Here is a 20,481-nt window from a genome sequence, read left to right as displayed (position 1 = left end):
CTGGAAATAAAGATTAAGTATTGTAATGGGAATTTTAAAAACAGAAGCTTTGCCATTGGAGAGTGTGATGTGCAGAGAAATTGAGGGAGAGGAAGGAGAGCAGCAGATTTCACCTGGCAGCTGTCAGATGGGCTGCACCTTGTGGTGGCAGGGAAAAAGCCGCTGTTTGAAACCCCGAAGTTCCAAAGGCACGAAGGGCAGAAACGCTGAAGGCGGAGCGGGGCCAGCCCTGCTTGGACGCACGGCGCGGTCAGTGCCACCTCCGGGGCCAGGTGTGCCCGTGGGGGCACCCGAGGGCGCGCCCACGGAACGACGGGCAGGCGGCCGCTCCGGCCTCCGGAACGACGGGGGCACCCGGGAAACGCCGCTGCCGCCGTTCCCCCGGGGCTCGCACGGCGCCGAGCGGGGCTCCCGGGACAGCGGCGCGGCACCGAGCGGGGCCGAGCGGAGCTGGGGTGTGCCGGGGGTCCCGGGCCGTGCCGCCTCTCCCCCGTCGGGCCCGGGATCGGTCCCGGCCCGGGGTGGCCGCGGGGGCGCTGCCGGGGCCGGGATCGCGGCGCTTCCCGGGGCGGACCCGGAGCCGCCGCGGGGCCGGGACCCGCAGGGCGCCCCCTGGCGGACACGGAGCCGCCGCGGGGCCGGGACCCGCAGGGCGCCCCCTGGCGGACACGGAGCGCGGTGCGCGCGCGGCGCCCCCGCGTGGCCGCGGGACAGCGCTGCGGGGGCGGGGCCACGGCGCGCGTGCGCAGCTCGGGGCCGCACAGGTGTGACGGGCGGGGCCGGCACAGGTGCGCGCGGCTCCAGGGCGCCTGCGCGGGGCGGGGCCGAGGGCATTTAAACCCCGGAAGCCGCGGCAGGCGCCATTCGCGCCTCAGCTCTTGGAGGTGTCGGGTGCGGTCGGTGCGGGCTCCCAGGCGGGGCTCGGGTGACGTTCTCTCTGTCCCTCTTTTCTCCTCCTCCTACCCCTTACCCCTCTCCTCCCTAGGTCCCCCTTCCCTCCCCTCCCTGCCCCTCTCCTCTCCTCTCCTCTCCACTCCTCTCCTCTCCTCTCCTCTCCTCTCCTCTCCTCTCCTCTCCTCTCCTCTCCTCTCCTCTCCTCTCCCTGCCCCTCTCCCTGCCCCTCTCCTCTCCTCTCCTCTCCTCTCCTCTCCTCTCCTCTCCTCTCCTCTCCTCTCCTCTCCTCTCCTCTCCTCTCCTCTCCTCTCCTCTCCTCTCCTCTCCTCTCTTCCCCTCGCCTCCCCTGCTCTCCCCTCTGTCCTGTCCTCCCCCTCCTCTCGCTGTTCTCCAGCCCGATCCTCCTCTAATCCCCCCCAGCTCTCCTCCCCACACCTCCCTCCCGCTGTACCCCACTGCTCCCCTACCAACCCTGACTCCTGCCTCTGTTCTTCCTTCTCGTTCTCCCTCCATCCTCCCTGCCCATCCCGACCCTGCCTGCCCTACCCTCCCCTCCTGCTCCCCTGTGCCCCCTCTTCCCCTCCCTGTCCCCCTTAGCTCCCCTTATTCCCGCTGTCTCTCCCTTATCCTCCTCTCTCTCCCTTATTCTCCCCCGTCTCTCTCCCTTACCCCCTGTCTCCTTTATCCTTCTCCCTATCGCTTATTCTCTCCTGTCTCTCTTCCTTATCCCCCCGTCTCTCCCTTGTCCCTCCGCGTGTCCCGCAGCCGCGGGGTTCGGGGCGCCGCACAATAAAGCCCCGAGGGCCGGAGCCGGCGCCCCTGGCTGGGTTGCAAAGGGTCGGGATCCGCTCTGGGTCCCCCCTGCAGATGCCAACAGTGCCCCACAGTGCCGGGTCCGGCTGTCCCTGCATCACACTGGGGTCAGGGCGGGCCCGCAGGAGGGTCCTGGGCTGGGCTGGGGTGGGCCCTCATTGGGAGGGGTCCGGGGGGGTTGGGGGGTGGGAGGGCGGGGGGCTGGGGGGGGGGGCGGGAGGGAGGGCCCCCTCCGGAGGAGGGGGTCCGGGGTGGGAGGGGCTAAGGGGGGCTGAACCCCCCAGCCCCTCCCAGCCCGGACCCTCCCCTCCGGACAGGGGCCCGGGGGGCGGGAGGGGGGGTGGGGGGGGCGGGTGGGAGGGGGGTGGGGGGTGGGCTGGGGGGGGGGGGGTGGGGTGGGGGGGGGGGTGGGGTGGGGGTGGGGTGGGGTGGGGGGGGTGGGTGGGGGGGGTGGGGGGGGTGGGTGGGGGGGGGGGGTGGGGGGGGTGGGTGGGGGGGGGGGTGGGGGGGGTGGGTGGGGGGGTGGGGGGGTGGGTGGGGGGGTGGGGGGGGTGGGTGGGGTGGGGGGGTGGGTGGGGTGGGGGGGTGGGTGGGGTGGGGGGGTGGGGGGGTGGGTGGGGTGGGGGGGGGGGGGGGGGTCAGGAGGGAGGGAGATGCCGTTGCGTACAAATGTGCAATCACGGTTCAGAGTGACGTGACCCCCTCTGCTACCCCCCCCCCCCCCCCCCCCCCCCCCCCCCCCCCCCCCCCCCCGCCCCCCCCTCCCGCCCCCCCCCCCGCCCCCCCCCCGCCCCCCCCCCCGCCCCCCCCCCGCCCCCCCCTCCCCCCCCCTCCCGCCCCCCCCCCCGCCCCCCGGGCCCCTGTCCGGAGGAGGGGGTCCGGGCTGGGAGGGGCTAAGGGGGGCTGACCCCCCCCAGCCCCTCCCACCCCGGACCCCCTCCTCCGGAGGGGGCCCTCCCTCCCGCCCCCCCCCAGCCCCCGCCCTCCCACCCCCCAGCCCCCCCGGACCCCTCCCAATGAGGGCCCACCCCAGCCCAGCCCAGGACCCTCCTGCGGGCCCGCCCTGACCCCAGTGTGATGCAGGGACAGCCGGACCCGGCACTGTGGGGCACTGTTGGCATCTGCAGGGGGGACCCAGAGCGGATCCCGACCCTTTGCAACCCAGCCAGGGGCGCCGGCTCCGGCCCTCGGGGCTTTATTGTGCGGCGCCCCGAACCCCGCGGCTGCGGGACAAGGGAGAGACGGGGGGATAAGGAAGAGAGACAGGAGAGAATACGCGATAGAGAGAAGGATAAAGGAGACAGGGGGTAAGGGAGAGAGAAGGGGGAGAATAAGGGAGAGAGAGGAGGATAAGGGAGAGACAGCGGGAATAAGGGGAGCTAAGGGGGACAGGGAGGGGAAGAGGGGGCACAGGGGAGCAGGAGGGGAGGGTAGGGCAGGCAGGGTCGGGATGGGCAGGGAGGATGGAGGGAGAACGAGAAGGAAGAACAGAGGCAGGAGTCAGGGTTGGTAGGGGAGCAGTGGGGTACAGCGGGAGGGAGGTGTGGGGAGGAGAGCTGGGGGGGATTAGAGGAGGATCGGGCTGGAGAGGAGGGGGAAGGACAGGGGCGGGCAGGAAAAGGGGAATGGAATGGAATGGAATGGAATGGAATGGAATGGAATGGAATGGAAAGGAAAGGAAAGGAAAGGAAAGGAAAGGAAAGGAAAGGAAAGGAAAGGAAAGGAAAGGAAAGGAAAGGAAAGGAAAGGAAAGGAAAGGAAAGGAAAGGAGTGGGGGGTCGAGATGCGTAGAGGGGCAGGGAGGGGAGGGAATGGGGACCTAGGGAGGAGAGGGGTAAGGGGTAGGAGGAGGAGAAAAGAGGGACAGAGAGAACGTCACCCGAGCCCCGCCTGGGAGCCCGCACCGACCGCACCCGACACCTCCAAGAGCTGAGGCGCGAATGGCGCCTGCCGCGGCTTCCGGGGTTTAAATGCCCTCGGCCCCGCCCCGCGCAGGCGCCCTGGAGCCGCGCGCACCTGTGCCGGCCCCGCCCGTCACACCTGTGCGGCCCCGAGCTGCGCACGCGCGCCGTGGCCCCGCCCCTCACACCTGTGCGGCCTCGAGCTGCGCACGCGCGCCGTGGCCCCGCCCCTCACACCTGTGCGGCCTCGAGCTGCGCACGCGCGCCGTGGCCCCGCCCGTCACACCTGGGCCGGCCCCGCCCCTCCATGGCCCCGCCCCCGCAGCGCTGTCCCGCGGCCACGCGGGGGCGCCGCGCGCGCACCGCGCTCCGTGTCCGCCAGGGGGCGCCCTGCGGGTCCCGGCCCCGCGGCGGCTCCGTGTCCGCCAGGGGGCGCCCTGCGGGTCCCGGCCCCGCGGCGGCTCCGGGTCCGCCAGGGGGCGCCCTGCGGGTCCCGGCCCCGCGGCGGCTCCGGGTCCGCCCCGGGAAGCGCCGCGATCCCGGCCCCGGCAGCGCCCCCGCGGCCACCCCGGGCCGGGACCGATCCCGGGCCCGACGGGGGAGAGGCGGCACGGCCCGGGACCCCCGGCACACCCCAGCTCCGCTCGGCCCCGCACCCCCGGCCCCGGTCGCGGTCCCGCCGTAGCGCGCCGTGTAGATAGGCCCCCGCTAGGGCCGGCCCCGATTCCCGCAGCGCGCTCTCTTCCCGGGGCTTTCCCCCCCCGAGAGCACCGCGCCGCCGGGCCGGAACATCGCGCGGCTCACCCTCCGTCCCTTCCCTCCCTCCGTCCCTTCCCTGGGCCGCAGCCCCTCGCGGTTCTCGCCCGTCGCGCCCGCGGAACCAGCGCGGCTGGATGGCCGTGAGCGGGAGGAGCCGCTCCGGGCCGCCACCAGGACTTTCCATCGTCTCCGCCTGCTGCATTTTTCCCATGCCCGTTGCCTGCTTCTTGAAATAGGTGAGACCTGTCAGACCGCTGGGCTCATCTACGTCCCCGGTCCCCTGGGAGCTACCAAGAGTACTTGCTCCAGAGTTTCCAGAGGCACCAGAGCTGACCAACAAGGAGCTGAGTGGCAAGGAGGTGGCTCTCCATGCCACCAGGTGAGTGGTACTGCCTTTGGGCAGGTTACAAACCCAGAATAAAACCATTTTGATTGGAAACGACCCCTAAGATTGATCCCGATCAGCTCCTGACCCTTCATTCTCCCTTTAGTTTGGTGATTGAGATGATCTTCAGTTCCCTCAGGGCTACCAATCCCAGGGGCTGCACAGATCCCAAGAGGAGCCTGCAGCCCAGCACTCTGCCAAGGTGCCTTCACTTCCCAGTGCTGCCCTGGGAGAGATGTGCAAGGAGGGATCCAGGGGCCCAGAGGGCAGGGACCAGTGGAGTGGACACACAGGCATGTGCACTCATAACGCTGCTGGAGCCAGAGAGGCTCCAATGCTGTTTCCCTGCATCGTCCAATGGTTATTCCTGGCCAAGGAACACGTTCAGAAAGCAAATTTGACCATGGCAAGTTTCAGCCCAGAAACCAGAGGTTTTATGGAGAAGCCCAGGCACACTGGCCTGCCACACCCTCCCTGTGCGCAGGTGACAGGAGTTGGACGGAGATGCTGTACCATCCCCAGACCTTCTGGCCACTCTCCACATCCAACCGCTCCCCCCCGTATCCCAAAATATGCTTCAGTGGGTACAACACTAGGGTGTCAAGGAGTTCCTTTTATCACCAAACTGATTCTGGGATCTCGATTCGATCAGACAAGATTTGGCATGTAAAGAGGGAAAATGGACATGAACTCTCCCATAAATGCATAAAGTTACTTTATTTTCAGTATACATTTATTTAATTTTGAAAAATATAAATGCTAAAATATCTCATCATCTTCATCTTTTGATTCCATAAAAGTCACAATAGAAAGCTTCATAAAACTGTAAAATACTATAATGTTATAAGGAATTTCATTTTTTATATTACTGAAAAAAAAAAAATCACTTTAATATGTTTGAAATGTTTTCTGCTTTTTTCCTTTTAGTTCCACCATCTGATCCACTTCATTTCATCCTAAGTCCTTGTTCTGTCCTCCAAAGAAAACACGGACTTACGAGAATTAAAAACAAGAATACAAGTATCTGAAAGTGCGACTGGATTCAAATACGGATAAAAGGTGCATCGGCCCCGGGAAGGGGCAGCGCCGGCCGGCGGCCAGGGCGCTGCGGGGCTGGCACGGAGCTGGCTGTGGCCAGTGGCCATCGCGGCCCCACCGTCAGCTGGGACCTCGCATCTGCTGGGGGAGGGTAAATTTTGATGGCTGCCTCTGATCTTGGAGGGCTTTGGGTCAGTCTCCACACTTACTCCCTGAAGCGCCCACCCAGGCTTTTGCGACAAAAAACCTAGTTTGGATTGAAAGGACGTTCTAGTTATTCTCAAAGGCATGCTGCGCGCAGAGAACCTTTCCCTGCCATGCTGCAGGCTCTTCCTGCCGCCAGAGGTGGCTGTTTCTCATGGAAAGCTGCAGAACCCTTTGTCCTGTCTGCAGCGCTGCCCTCAGCACAACACAAAAAACACAACACAGAGAGAAAGATCTAGAACAGCAGTCAGGACACTTCAAGTGCATTTAACACGGTTCAGAAGCAAAGCCCTCATTTTTGGGGAGACAGGTCACCAGGTACCTGGTGTTTGGCACCAGTGGATGGAAGCTGTGCCCACGGAACTGACCGGGACAGCCCCTGCCCCACCTGATGGCACCCCTCCTCTGGGATTGCTCCACATCCACGGTCTGGGCAGGATGTGCAGCAATCCCACAGGTGGCTCCTGTGGGCTCCAGAGGCAACGCTCCAGCCTGTGTCCCCACTGGGTGCCAGGAGTGCTGTTCACCACGGGATGGAGAGCACTGGCTAAAGCTGTCATCACACCTCCCAAGTTACCTGTCCTCCAGCAGCAGAAGGGATCCCAGAGCTGCTCCTCTTCAGGCCTTTCCCAGGTCTCCCCAGCATTTTCAGAGCAGGTTTCAGCCGGATTCCTGGGATACTCAACACAGATTTCATGGAAACTGAAGGGGAGACCCCTCAAGAGCAAGCAGGGGCTGTACAGAGGTGGTGGCTCCTGTGTGGGAGCAGATACTAAAATTTGGCATTTAAGGTCTCAGCACCATCAGAAAATCCTCTTGACTTCACCAACCCAGACTTTGGTTTCACAAGGACCAAGAGACAGCACATGCCCATCCTCTGTGCTGGGATTGTCTCCATTAGGGAATTTGCCTTGAGAGCTGGGGTACTTTTTCTTCTTGTTCTGTTTTTTATTTTTGGACGAAGCTTTCAGTGTGTTTCCCTACATCCTGGTGAAGCCCAGTTTCCCAAACACACCTTTAGATGCACACACCGGTATGAACATGCTACAGAGAGAAAAACCTCTCTCCTGATGTGATGTCCACTTGCTTGGTTCCACCCCAAAATCCTGGGATGCCCATGCCTGGCCTGCTTAGTCTTGCTGCATTGCCGGGTGTGGGGCTGAGTAGCCAAGGTTTAGGGTAAATTCTGTAGATGATGGTACACAGGGGTGGGATGCAGAAGGATGCGGATGTTTGTGAATCCAAGTGTCAGGATGAACTTCCCAGCAGGCCACCTTCATCTTCCTCCTCATCCACTGTGCCTGATGAGGTATAGACCCAAGGTACACCTTGGATCTTCTCAATGCACACCCACACACACACACAGCGGTGTTCCAAGAAAATCATGGAGCGATCCCACGTCAGCCATCAGCAACAGGGATTTTAACCAGCCACATCTAATCTGTCCATTTAGACTCCTCTAAGATCACAAGAGATTTAAGTCTCTTTGACAGCAGGGATTGCTTATCAAAAAAAAAAGAGTCCAAAAACCAATTTAACCCTAAGAAAAACAGACACTTTGGAGCAGAAGGTGTTAATTGAACTGATCCAGCCCTATGCCACGTCCTGGAGATTGTGGTGTGATGTTGCGGGTTTGTTTTTTGTAAAAATCACATTATATATGGTACAATACATTTTTTTTACAGAAAGCCTGGCATCTAGAAATAAGAGGTAGAACTACTCATAACTATATGTTTCCTGCTGCAGGAAAAAAATTCATTTTTCTTTACAGTAATTAAAAAAAGGTTAAAAAAATTGTCAAAAAAAAAAGTCGTAGGTTAGGCCCCCATAATTTAAACAAAATAATCTAGGAAAATAACACTCTTCCATGTACCTGACGGATTAAGTCCATTAAAGTGTTTCTTTAAAAAAAATTGCATAGGAAAGGGACATTTCCAAACATGCTACAGCGATGGCAATGGTCTGTCTGTGCTGGGAGTGAAGTACCTTCTCTTTTATCTACAGATGAGAGCACGTGAGGGTTAGCAGCACGTTCCAGCATCTCGGAGCAGCGGGAGCAGACATGGAATTAGCCTGGAGGTCAGCTCTGTTCTGCCAGACGAACGGCGGCTCACAAGAGCCGGCGCCTCTGGCGTTCCCGCAGGGCTGCCGTGAATCCGGAACGCGGTTCCGGAACGCTCCTGCCCTCGCCGCGCTTGGAGCCGAGCAGGAGGCGCTCCGAGTCCCGGGCAGCGCGGGGGCTCCGTCACCTTCGCCGTGGGAGCAGGGAGCTTCTTAACATTTGGCTAGTGACAAAATGAATTCGTAAAAGATCAAACAGACAGACAAATTACAAAGTAGTTTCTGTTCCCTTGCTCCTCCAGAAATAACCATTGTCTTCAGGCTCAAGTTCTATTCTAATTTGAGGCACAACTTTTACTGGAGTTCGTGGAGGGCTGCAAAGAAGAAGACAGACAAGGTCAGAGCGGCACGAACGCTGGGCTTTGGGAATACACAGCCAGATTGGAGGCAAGGCCCACACACAGATCGTCTGAACATTGCTCACAGCAGCGGGCAGACCCACCCCATTTCACTGACCGCAGAGCTCCAAGTGTCCAGCACTTGTGCCTCATAGAATCCCAAAATGTTTGGGTTGGAAGGGACATTAAAGCTCATCCAAGGCCAGGGGCCACCTTCCACTAGACCAGGTTTTTCCAAGACCCATCCAACTTGGACACTTCCAGGGATGGGGCATGCTGGTGCTTCACCCCAGGCTGTGACAATACCCCTCAACTGCCATTGAAATAATCCGGGCATCACCATGGGGAAGAATTTCAGCGCCTGTCTGACACCTGCAAGCACAGACACACCTTTGACATTTCAGAGGAATAAACTTGCTTTGCTCCACATCACAGTCCTGCTGCTGGGAGGCCGAAGCTGGCCCCAAGGGACTGGACTCTGAGCAATTATTACTTGCTGCAGTTTAAGATTATTATTTACTATATTTCCCACCACAGATTTTATGGAAAAATGGATTATTTCCCCTTAGCAACAATCCTCCTCCCAGTAGCTCCACGTCTTTCTCCTGCTCTTGATTCCCAAACCAGTCCTCAGTGCAGCAGCCAGGAGGCCAGTGGAGCCTTCAGGTCTCTCACAGCTTCTCCACTCCCCATCCCAAGCACTGCCAGGGGCTGGAATAACTATGGAATCAACTTGTTCATGATCAGCTTGGGAAACAGCAACCCAGTGTAGGGAATGTTCTGCAGGAACATTCTGAAGCACATTTCCCTGTAGGAAATTCGCTGTGTTCTGAGGGGGGCAGAGGTGCATTTTTGGGAATCATTCCAAAGCGCGTTTGCGGGTGCTTACCTTGGCATGGCGTGTGATTGAAGGAAGGGAATTGTATCAGCACGATGTGTGGCGTTCAAGGAATGTCGGTGATTTTTCTCCTGGGGGAAGAAAGCCTCGGTGTCACTGCTGGGCGCCTCAGCCCTGCCTCAGCTGCTCCAGCCCACATCCATGGGCCAAGCTCTTCCCCTGTTAGCTGCCAGATGGATTTACAGGCGCAGCTCCCCAGGAGTTCTCCCCATTTCGGGCCTGATGCTTCCCTGGGCTCTCCCCACTCGGTTACCCCGCGCTCCCCCTGTCACACCCGGGTCCCTGGGAGGAGCAGGGTGGCTTCTCTCTGCTGGCCCTGTGGGAGCCATGTGCTCTGGGATAACAGTGCTGTTCCTGCTCTGGCCGCAGGAAAGCTGCTCTTACGGTACTAGCAGGAATGTGCTCTGGATCAAAGAGCTACACTCAAGCACAATCCCACAGTGGTGCTGGATTCCAGCTTCTTTTTTTTTTTTTTTTTTTTGGTATTCCAGTGGCCTGATGCATTTTAATTTTTATTTTGCATTGGTTTTAATTAGAAACAAGCAAATAAGATACTGGATTATAAAAACATACAAATACACAGACCAATGACAGCTCAGCCCATGGCTGATTTTCTCTGTTCCATCTCCAAGGGCATCCCAGGAATCAGGTTGATGCCAATTACCTTTTCCTTAACTATTTTAGCCCTTAAAATGTTGGAAAAAAGGCATCTGGTTCCTAAAACCCCGAATAACAACATTTAGGATGCAGTTTGTTTTTAGTATCAGGAATGTACTAAAAACATGGAATGAGGAGGCTATGAAGTTGCCTGTGGCTGATTTTGGATGATGTGCTGACATTAGCAAAACATTGAGAATATCCGAATAGCCAAGAAAATGCCTCCTTTCCGATGGTTTTATTTTATAAACCCAATCTCTGAGTGTTTCTGTATCTAAAAGCCACAGGCTAATGCTTACCATTCCCTGAGACCTCTAGGAAAGGAAGGAAACTGGTTCCCAGATCTTAAGACTTATGGATAATTTAAGGACCTAAAGATCTGGGGGTTTAGGTCCTGCTCCTAGGAAGCACTAGCCAAGCAGTAGCACTAATTTGTTACTCTAATTAGTACTTCTCCCCTCCCACCTCAGAAGAAAAGAGCATATGACACCCTTAGGATGTTAAAAAGTCATCCCAAAGGCAAAAACACCAAGTTCGGCTGTGATTCCTCCCTTAAAAGAGGAAAATGTGAAGTGGGAATGACTGAAAATAAAGATTCAATTCAACAATTACAGCTATTTACATCAGAAATTACAACCAAAAATAAGAGCACAAACCACCTAAGAAGGGAAATATGTTAATGGCCAACTGATCTTGCCTGTGCAGCTTAATGACACAAATAAATAATTACTCTGTTAAATGCTGCTTTTTGCTACTGTTTGGCACCTAAGGGAACAAACAGTGAAAGGACAGTGCTGCAAATCCAGAACACCAGGCTCAGTGGAAAAAAAATAAATCCCACCATCAGCAGGTTAACACCAAGGGGGAAAGGGAGAGGAGAGGAAGAGAGAGTGGGTGGCCAGGAGACCTGTCAGGAGCTGGAGAAAAGCACTTAAATTGGAGGCACCAGAAGGAACAACATTCATTTTGTAACCAGCAAAGGAAAAAAAAGCTCACAAAAGCAAAATCTGTCATAAAGCAGGGGCCTGGAAATTAAAAAGGAGAGGGAAGGAAAAAAAAAAAAGAACAAGAGAATACTTCTGAAGTAAAAGGAAAGATTAAATTTTTTTAATCACTCTAAATAGACATAGATATATTTTTGTAGTGCAAGTCAGAGTCAAGCAGGCATGCAAGAGCTCAGTTCTACTCACTGTCAGCAGGTTTGCTATCACTTAGGAAAGGTTCCTGCTCCATGATGTCCATTGGTATTTTAATACTTGGGACTTTTTCTGAGTAGGGGCAGTCAGACTGTGAAAGAAACGTGTAAAAGGTCTTAGAATATTCCCACTGCTCTCTCTCTCATCGTCTCCCACACATTAAAATTATCCTTCACATAGTTCTGTAGGAACAGGTAAAAGAAAAGAAGGGAAAAGAAAAAAGCATCCTCCAGCTTAGCTGCCTGATGGATTCCACTGGTTCCCCACTGCATCCCACTTCCCTTGATTACCTTCATACCCCAAAAATAAAACAGAAAATAATCATCTTGTGGAATATAAATTGAAATACATCTCCTCTTTCCCACCCCATCATCTCAAAAGAAACCATCCCATTCTGCCTGGAGTCGGCTGCAGGAAATAGAGATGGAAAACGCATTTGTGGGCAGACACAGCAGGGCACTGGCTGCTGGAAAAGCTCCTCCAAACCCTTTATCCTGCTGGGATTCTTGTAAAAGCCTTTGGTTGTTCCCAATTGCTCTACAGGGCCCAGATATGACATGGCAGAGGCTCCCTATTTAATGCAAGTGGAATCAAACTCAGTCTCAGTTACACCTCTGGTTCATCAGTTCCAGAGCCCTTGGAAGAATTCTGTAACCCTGGCCCAGCCAGAGAAACAGCACCCAGGTCAGGATGGGGCACAGGGAAAAGCTGGGCTCCCCCAGAGCTGGGGCACTGCCAGGGTTTTACACCCCCCTGCCTGCTGTCACCCACCTGCTTCTGCTTAATAGGAGCTGCTTGGAATTGTTTTGCTTTTTTAAAAAATAAAGGGAACTCCTCATAGCCAAGGAAAGGCTGTTACTGCCTAACTTGGCAAAGGCAGGAAGGTGGGATTTGCCAGAAATGTTGGGACATCTTTGTTCCTGAAGAGAACCAGACCCACAACACCAGGGTGGAGGGAGGAGATCTTCCAGTCAGGGCAGGAAAACACTAAGGAAGCCAGAGACTGGCTCTCCCTGGATTATTATTCTTATTTTTCATTTATTTTTTAATAAAACTGATAACCAGTGCCTTATTTCATACTCCAATATCAACATGTTTCCTTATGACTATTTTTATGAGGCTGAGGGACAAGCATAACACAAATAAAGCACAAGCAACACCCAGTAATTCCCTTGGCTGAACTTGGATCCATGCATTGCCACCCAGATCCCACAGGATTAACTCTGGGGGTGGATATTTCTGGAAGGGAAAGTGTGAAAAAATCCAGTCAGTAATGCCCAGTGCTGTAAGTTCAGGAAGCTGGTAAAAGCAAGTGCTGAAAAAAACCAGCAAGAGTTAAGAACCAATATTTTGCATAATATGCCTTATCCATTAGATTTATTAATGCACCTGGAATTCAGGAAAAGCCTGGGAAGAGAGGAAATATCTTAAAATGTACTGGAGAGAGGGCAGTCATGGCTTGGGATATGCTGCTGGATTCACACCAGTCAGCAGGAGGGGATGGAGTCAAACCTTTGCTGATTGCTCAGCAGAGCCTCTTTTACTCTCATCTGGGTTTGCTCAAAGGTGCTGAAGAAAACCCTCGCCCTGGGAAGCAGAGCAATGATGGAACAGGGCAGCTTGCTGATTGAACTAAAGCAAACCCTCCCAGCTGCTCTTGCTGCTGTGCTAAAAGGGAATTATTTTCCAGCTTCAGGCGACCTTACCTCTCCCTACAGCCCAGGAAAGGCCCTTCTCCCTGGACATGTGCAGAGGAAGTGACACCAATCTTAGAACTCACCACAGAGTGTGTTTAGCACTTCAACATAAATTTAAAGGATTTGAGTTAGACCTGAGCAAGAGAACACTTAAAGGCACCAAGACTAAATTTCTTCTTCTTATATATACAGGAGGAAAGAGAACAGTCAAAGGCACATGAGTCTGGTCTAACTGGGTCACTATTCACTATTTAGGGCATGCTGCCACCTGAGGTAGGACCAGAGTGTACTGCAGAGGGCACAGGTGCTCAGGAAACATGTAGGTGGTGAGTTTTACCAACACAAAGCAGTTTTTTCCTGCAGTAGGACAAATCACATCTATTTGGTGCTTTCCAAAAGAGCCATTACAAACATATAAAAAAAAAAAAAAAAAGCCCAAAAAAACCCCAGTAGGACCAGAGCTGCTGGTGAAAAGCATTCTCCTCCTAAAATGTAAGAGACAATGAAGGGGAGAAAGGCATAGGAGGGAAGCTGGAGGAGGCAGGGTGATGAGAGGCATTCTAGCAAGGGGCATCGCATCTCAGCAGGAACCTGGTGCTCTTGGAAAGTGTGATTTCATTCCTAGCAATGCACAAACCACCCACCACAGGCTGGAAAAGGGAAGGCAGTGTAGGAATTAAGTTTTCTTTAGGATCCATTTGCTGCAGCAGCGGAAGACCGAGCTATCAGCTCCAAAAGTGGCTCTTAAATGTCCAGCCCCAGCACTGGGCAGGGCATGGAATGTGTTGGGGGTTAGCTACCTAGGGAGCAGCAATGTGACAAGAGCTCCTTACATCATCATTGTCACTGTCCATACTGCCCTTCTTCTTTTTCTTCTTCTTCTCATCCTCTTTCTTCTTCTTGTCCTTTTCTGGAATGACGTCATCAAGAAAGCTTAAGTCATGCTGGGAAAAGAGGTAGTCCATGGCTTTTCTGACTGCCACCAGGGCCAAGATCTGCAAAGGCAGAGAGGGATTCCCAGTCACATTTTACCTTTCACTTGGCACACTGCATTCCTCTCAGCTCTGCTTCTAAGCCCACACTCTTGAATTCTGGCTGTAAATGAACATACAAAGAAGGTGGTGAACACCTGGGACATCTGTGTCAGCTTAAGAGGTTGTGCTGTGACTGCCTCATGTCAGAAAATATCAGAAGCAGCGGATACTCTTGTATATAATATTCCTGTATTAGGAAATAAATAGGAAAAAAAATGAGCACTTTCATTTACTTTTAGAGGCAGGTTCACAGGACAGCCTGAGTAATAAAACCTTGACTTATTTCTCACCACTTCCCCAGCTGAACTCTCAAGAAATGAGACAAGTGCCAATCCACGCCCCCAGAGTTTGCAGAATAAAGTTTACTGGGATTGTGGCAGCAGGAAACTGGAGTAAAAGCTTGTTCTGTGCAAGACTGCAACGAAAGCGCTGGGAAGAAAGGAAGGGGCGTGTCTGAAACGTGTGCTTACATGGACACTGGGTACAGCAACAGGCTGGCAGCTGTAACCTATTCCCAATGGGCTGCCTTTAAGGACAGCTTTGTCCCAAGCAATCATGATCACAGCACAAACAACTCCCAGGAAAAGATCTCCAGCTCTGACTTGCGTAACCGAAGACGCGATTACAGACGTGAGGAGTCACTCAGGGGTGGAACGACGCCACGCAGACACCCGTGACCATCCCACTATGAGTTACTGTGTTGACCATGCCTTTCCTCCAAATAAACAGGGAGCTGGCTATTGGCCACGTCCTCGCAAAGTGAAGTTTGCAGTGCTTTGCTCACAAGTGCAGAAAATTGAGCTTTTGTCATCATATCCAGCTCCATGGAAGCTGTGGCTGTGCCTTTCGCGAGTTTGCACCATTCTAAAAAACTTTATCAGCCTTGGGTTTCACTCAGATTCTAACATAGGCAAAAAGGTTTTAGATTCAGCTTCCAACATGAGTGCAACACAGCCATGGAGTTGTGATGGAATGCCACACCAGTGAGAATTACTGATTTTTAACATCCTTCCCAGGAATATGTGTCTCAGCAGGAACATTTGGAGGATTTTTTTTAAACTGGCATCATCTTTTCTCATTTCACCATCTTGTTCTTTACCTGGTTCTGCCTCCCTCCTTCTCTCCCTTAAATAAGCACTGCAGCTCCTACCTGCCCCCACAACTCAGATTTTACTTGTCCATAAACCTGAAATTAGGCGATCTGGGACCAAGATTTATTCAGGAGTTTCATAAGGCTTTGCCTTTGCCCAAGTCAGACCCATCTCCAAGCCAGAGATCTGTCTATAGACCTAGTAACAATATGAATAGTCACACATAGATGGTAGACAACATTAGTGTCTCTTAATTTGAGTCCAAGGAAAAGAGACATTCCCTTTCTCTCCCTTTGGCACCTCTCTTAGTGCTGAGCCTCCTTCTTGGTTTTGTCAATTTGTGCTCTTTAAAATCCAGGGAGACATTTTGTATCTGGTAGCTAGCATGGACTAAACCAGAAAAACTATGCCCCTCTCCTTGGTTCATGCAGCTCAAGGAGAAACTACAGCAAATCTAACCTTGGCAGCCAGGAATAGTCAACACTAACTACACCTTCCTGGGAAAAATTAACTTTCCAGGCTCATTTTTCTCCAGAGGATTTCTGGAAAGGCAGCCACAGCCACACTGAGGCCATGCAGTCCTACGTGAGTGCCGCGAGTGGAGCTGTGAGCCAGACACTCAGCAGGGAGAGGTTGGATTTGTACATTTACAGGAGTGTAGAAGCAGGGAAGGAGCAGGCTGTGGTGAAATTGAGGGATGTGAAGGAGAGCAGCACCTACCATGACAGGGAATATGATAGCAGCCACGGTGGATTTGAGGATCCAGAGGAGGGCCAGGCATACCACCTGCAGGAAGGTGAAGAGGTGGACCCTGCGCAGCGGGACGTGGCGCAGGTAGATGAAGTCAGGCTGGTGTTTTAGAGGCATCAAGAGCAGCTTCAACCGATCCATGAACTGGAAATGAAAATTAAGAGATGTTGAAATGAAACCCATGATGCACAAGAAAGACAGAAAACAAGATGAATGCCCAAACCAGGGTCAGCATCACACTCTGGGGCATTTTTGCTGTCTTCCCCTTCCCTGCGCCTGCCAAGGAAAGACGTTCAGCCTTTAGGAACAATGCTTTTGTTTTTCCCAAATAAATCAGGAGCAGAGGTCAACAGAGGCGAGGGCAGACATTGCATTGGCAGAAAACAGAACAGCACCTCACTGAAGAGCAAGGAAGATGGGCAGCTTTCCCAGCAATGTCTCTTTGCCCTGTGCTGGACCGGATGGACTTGGAGTTAAACCAAAATGGGGATTTCTCATTGAGTAAAAACCACTGTTGATCCCAGTCCCCCCACCACCTGGGTCGGTACAGGGGAAATCCCCTCCAGGAGAGCCAGCCCCGGGGCCAGCAGGACAATCCCCTCGTTGTCCCCTACCGGAGCCAGACCAGACGGAACCGCATCAGTGAATGGAAGCTGGAGCTGTTTCACAGAAAGCCTGAGGGAATTCTGGGGCTCACAGAACAGGCAGTCCCTTCCCCTCAAGGCACAGCCCGGCAGGAAAAAGAAAGGCCACAATTAACAGGGTGCCAGAAAGCCACAAAACCACTTCCAGCCTCCTTGGGCCAGCTACAGGCACTAGGCATGAGAATGGCTCCTTATGTAAGATTTCCTCAATGACAAAGAGAGGGGCGTGGCTTCCCCTCCCTGGAGAACAATGTCCCTGCTCCTTAGCATTGAGGAGCAGCCCCGCTGCCATAAATCATCCTCCTTCCTTGCCTTCAGTCTGCAGCAGAGGACCCAAACTACCCTGGGAGTGAGCCAGAGCTGGGGCAGAAGCCTGTAGGATCCTGGAATTGTTTGGGCTTGAAGGGATCCTAAGGGGATCCTGTTCCACTCACTTGCCATGGGCAGGGACACCTTCCACTAGACCAGGCTGCTCCAAGCCCCATCCTGGTTGCCAAAGATGGACCCAGGTCTTCACAAAGCACCCCCGGCACTGCCAGTGCCCACCTGGCCACTGTCCCTTGGTCTCCCATCTCAGGACACCCGGGTTTGTGGCAAAGTTTGCCAACAACTGCCACCCTCCATGGGCTTCTTGGGAAGGAGGAGGAGGCAGTGAAGGAAAAGGGTTGTGGAAGAAGCCCTGTGCTGGTTAGGACTCACCTGCACGCCGTTGAGAGATGCAACTCCCATGTAGAGGAAGACACCGTAGAGCACAGGCATGGGAATGAACTGTGGGACAAGAAGAGCAGGAGAGCCCAGGTGAGCAACCTCCCCGTACGCCACGCACCGTTAGCACATGGTGGGACAGCATCCCCAGCCTGTCAGCAATTCAGGCTGCACCCACGAGTGGACAACACGGAGGAATGAAGCCATGGAAGTCAAAAAGCAAAATAAAGCTGAATAAACATAAATCCTCCTGCTGTGTTCTGAGAGAAGCAAGGACATTTGTGCAATCACACTCTCCCATTTCACCAGGACTTGGATATCTTGTCAAGAGCCAGAGGGAATGATGCCAGTCATTCAGCAAGTTAAGGAACAGGTGTGCAAACGTGTTCCAGTGAGCTTCAAACTGCCTTTCATTTCTGATTTGTGGTGTGACTGGAAGCAGAAGGCAGAGAAAAGGCAACACGATTTTGTAGTTTGTGGTATACCCCGTTTTCCCAGGTAACAGGTGATGGAACAACAGTAAATGGACTCAACCTGTGCCAGGGGAGGTTTAGGTAGGATATTAGGAAAACACATTCATAGAAAGGGTTGTCAAGCCCTGGCACAGGCTTTCCAGGGCAGTACTGGAATTGCCATCTCTGGAGGAATTTGAAAGCAGCACTTGGGGACATGGTTTAGTGGTGACTTTGGTGGCTGGTGGAACTGTGTGATCCTGGAGAGCTTTTCCAATTGAAACAATCCTGTGATTCCATGTCCAGTCCAGCTCAGTAAGCCATGCAAATCCATGCAGAAAGGATGTTCTTTGGAGTCCCACCTAAGCAACAACAGCCATGCCAACCCAATCTCTGCCTGCTCCATCTCTCACACACATTAATCCAGAATTACTCCCAAATATGGGACTCACTTCCCTTCTTTGTTGCCAGGATGTGTTCTTTTAATCACTTTCTGCTCCCTCAAAGTTCTAAGTGCTGTCCATACCTCCACACAGGGCACATCTCACTTTGGGAGTGAGGAAGGTGCAGGAGAGCAGCAGACAAGCTCCCTGGAATGAGTCTCTGTCCCTCACAGAGAAGTGGGCAGCCAGCCTGGCATGACAGGAACAGGGATGCTTGGAACAAACCACAGGCAGAGGGTGAATAATAGCCTCTGTAGGATTTACTGGTGCCCAGGGAAGATGGAATGAGCTCCAAAGGATAGTCCCTAGTGCAGTGCCAGGGGGCTGCCACTGAATGTAAGCCACAGCCAGGCCACAGCACCTACTGCTCCCAACACTCCTGCACTAGGAACCCTTCCCTTCCAACCCCTGCACTGAGCTCATTAGAGAGGCCAGTGTTTTAGCATATTCCCCATCACCTTGCTCATCCCTTCCAGCAGGCATTTCCCTGGGGGCACATGAGCACCAAAGTCACCCAGCCATATGCTATCCAAAGCCTCCCTGCCTGCATTTCTCCTTCCTTCCTGAGTCTCACTGCCTGTCCCCTCTTGTGAAGTTCTTAACTGTTAACTCATCCTGCTCTTGGATTTATTTGCTCCTTTGAGTGAGCCACACTGGTATTTCCCATTCGAAGGTAAATGCCTTTTCTGCAGCATGGGCTCTGCCAACATCTTTGCTGTGAGAGGGACAGGGACCCAGCGGGGGTTCCCAAAGCTGTGGGTAATCACGGGATTCAAAGTCTTCACTGTATATGAGGGATTTCACAGGGCACAATAGTAACTACAGTAAGCAAGAGTTGAGCTTGCCAGCTCATTTTCACTGCTCTCCTCTCCTCCCCCTCTATTTATTTCCATGGGGTTTTTTAAAGTAAGAAAAATGTGTGAATATGATTTCACCATTCCATGATGACGAATCCTGTAGCTCATCCCGAGGTGAAACCTCAGTACCTTAGCCTGCAGAGCAGCAAGCTCTGTCATTTTGGAAGACTTTCTCTTGGTGAAGTATTCCCTAACGATGGGGGTGCTGGCTTTGGTGCTCCAAGCAAAGTTGCTGCAGGCCAACAGGACTAAAACTGTATTTATAGAAAAGTGCCTATCACCCTCCTAGCAGGGCCAAGGATGTTTCCGTGGAAATCTGCCTTGGCTGAGCAGAAACACCATCACCATCCAAAACCAGCACAACAACCACAAAGCCCTCAGCAAACAAAGCTGGGATTATTCAGTGGATTGCCTGGTTTATTAAATTTGAGATTGTCAGCATTCAATTTGCCGCTGGCAGGAGAAGACTGAAATGTTCTGCAATGCATTTAGCAGCACAGCTCTCTCCAGCAGCACCCTGCCACTGGAATTTGCTAAAGGTCCTGAAATCCTGCCAGGTCCTTCCCACTGGCACGTGGGCCAGCAGCATGCTGACTTATCCTCAGGCGTCCTCCAGCGAGGATCTTCCCCACACATTGTCTTAGGGGAAGCACAGACAAATAATTACTGACTGAAGCAGTAACAGGGGAAGTAACAGACCCCAGTGGAATAGAGGAAGAGGGATCTTGCAGGGAAAGGACTCATAAACTAAAAGACAGGATTATCACAATCAAGCATTAAATGAAAGGCACGGAAATGCCTCTTTGTGTGGCAGTGGAAACTGTTACCCAAGACACCAAAATTCGGGCTGTACAAATGGCCTTAGAAATGAAGAACAGGACCACACTGGCTTGGAAAGCCACTGTCTCCACTCCCTCCACGGGCAGAGTCACTGCTCCCTGCCTGCCTCCTCCCCTCAGGCTCACATCACACCGTGCCTTGCTGCCCCTGCAGTCTCCAAAAGCTCATGAGCAGCCTCCAGAAACACTCCTCCAGACACCCATCTGCTCGGCCCCACGGTTACGATGCACAGTGCTGCTGCTCTGACATATTCTGCTCCTACCATCAGCCTGTGGATCCATGGATAAGGGCTCCTGCAGCCAACATCTCCTGTTGGACAGTATGTCCGTGCTTGGCACCACTTCCATCACTATCCCCAGAGAAGGCAGCATCCTCCAAAGAGAGGCATAAGCAGGTTTTCCAGTTTCCTTCTACAATCTGATGATCCACTAAGGATGCATTTCTCCATGGCTACATGCCACCAAATCTCTGGTCTTGGAAAACAGCAACCTACATAGATGCAATGGTCCATCAGCAGCACATCTGTCCAGAGCCTTGGCTAAACTTACAGGATAAAAAGGGTTCAGGAGATGAAGAAATGCCCTTTAAATGCACTGCTTCCTTCAGAAACATGTTTTCCATACTCTAAGCTTTATCCAGAATATGTTTTCCATAAAACAAAGGCCCAGTAGTGGTATAAAAGAAATCATAAAAGAAAAAAGAGAACTTAACTTTATGCAAACATGGAAAAATAACTTTAAAATTAAGAAGACCACAGCGCCGAA

The 20,481-nt window shown here is 53.5% G+C and overlaps 1 protein-coding gene and 1 long non-coding RNA gene across 14 annotated transcripts in view; both read right to left on the bottom strand.

Annotated features, from left to right (window-relative positions):
- The window catches only part of LOC146767718 (uncharacterized), a 32,696-nt gene extending 32,146 nt beyond the window's left edge, over positions 1-550 (bottom strand). Inside the window, exon 1 of the long non-coding RNA XR_014954950.1 lies at positions 114-550. This is a non-coding gene — a long non-coding RNA (uncharacterized LOC146767718). The remainder of the gene's footprint in view (positions 1-113) is intronic.
- Positions 551-5,450: 4,900 nt separating this feature from the next.
- Positions 5,451-20,481, bottom strand: part of SLC4A4 (solute carrier family 4 member 4) — a 142,157-nt gene continuing 127,126 nt past the window's right edge. For 12 of the 13 annotated variants that reach the window (XM_085579433.1, XM_085579434.1, XM_085579436.1 and 9 more), the window contains 6 exons: positions 17,120-17,188; positions 15,747-15,920; positions 13,735-13,896; positions 11,199-11,295; positions 9,343-9,422; positions 5,451-8,429 (listed from right to left, as the gene is read on the bottom strand). In XM_085579433.1, the coding sequence (XP_085435559.1) occupies positions 9,379-9,422; positions 11,199-11,295; positions 13,735-13,896; positions 15,747-15,920; positions 17,120-17,188 (546 nt within the window). In that variant the 3' untranslated portion in view covers positions 5,451-8,429; positions 9,343-9,378. Of the gene's footprint in view, positions 8,430-9,342; positions 9,423-11,198; positions 11,296-13,734; positions 13,997-15,746; positions 15,921-17,119; positions 17,189-20,481 lie in introns of those variants that run through there. The other variant, XM_085579430.1, reaches the window with a different exon arrangement.

Source organism: Lonchura striata, chromosome 4 (genome assembly GCF_050655825.1).
Source record: "Lonchura striata isolate lonStrDom1 chromosome 4, ASM5065582v1, whole genome shotgun sequence".
NCBI lineage: Eukaryota > Metazoa > Chordata > Aves > Passeriformes > Estrildidae > Lonchura > Lonchura striata.
Note: the sequence above shows the minus strand (reverse complement) of the source record. Positions and strands in the feature narration are given on the sequence as shown.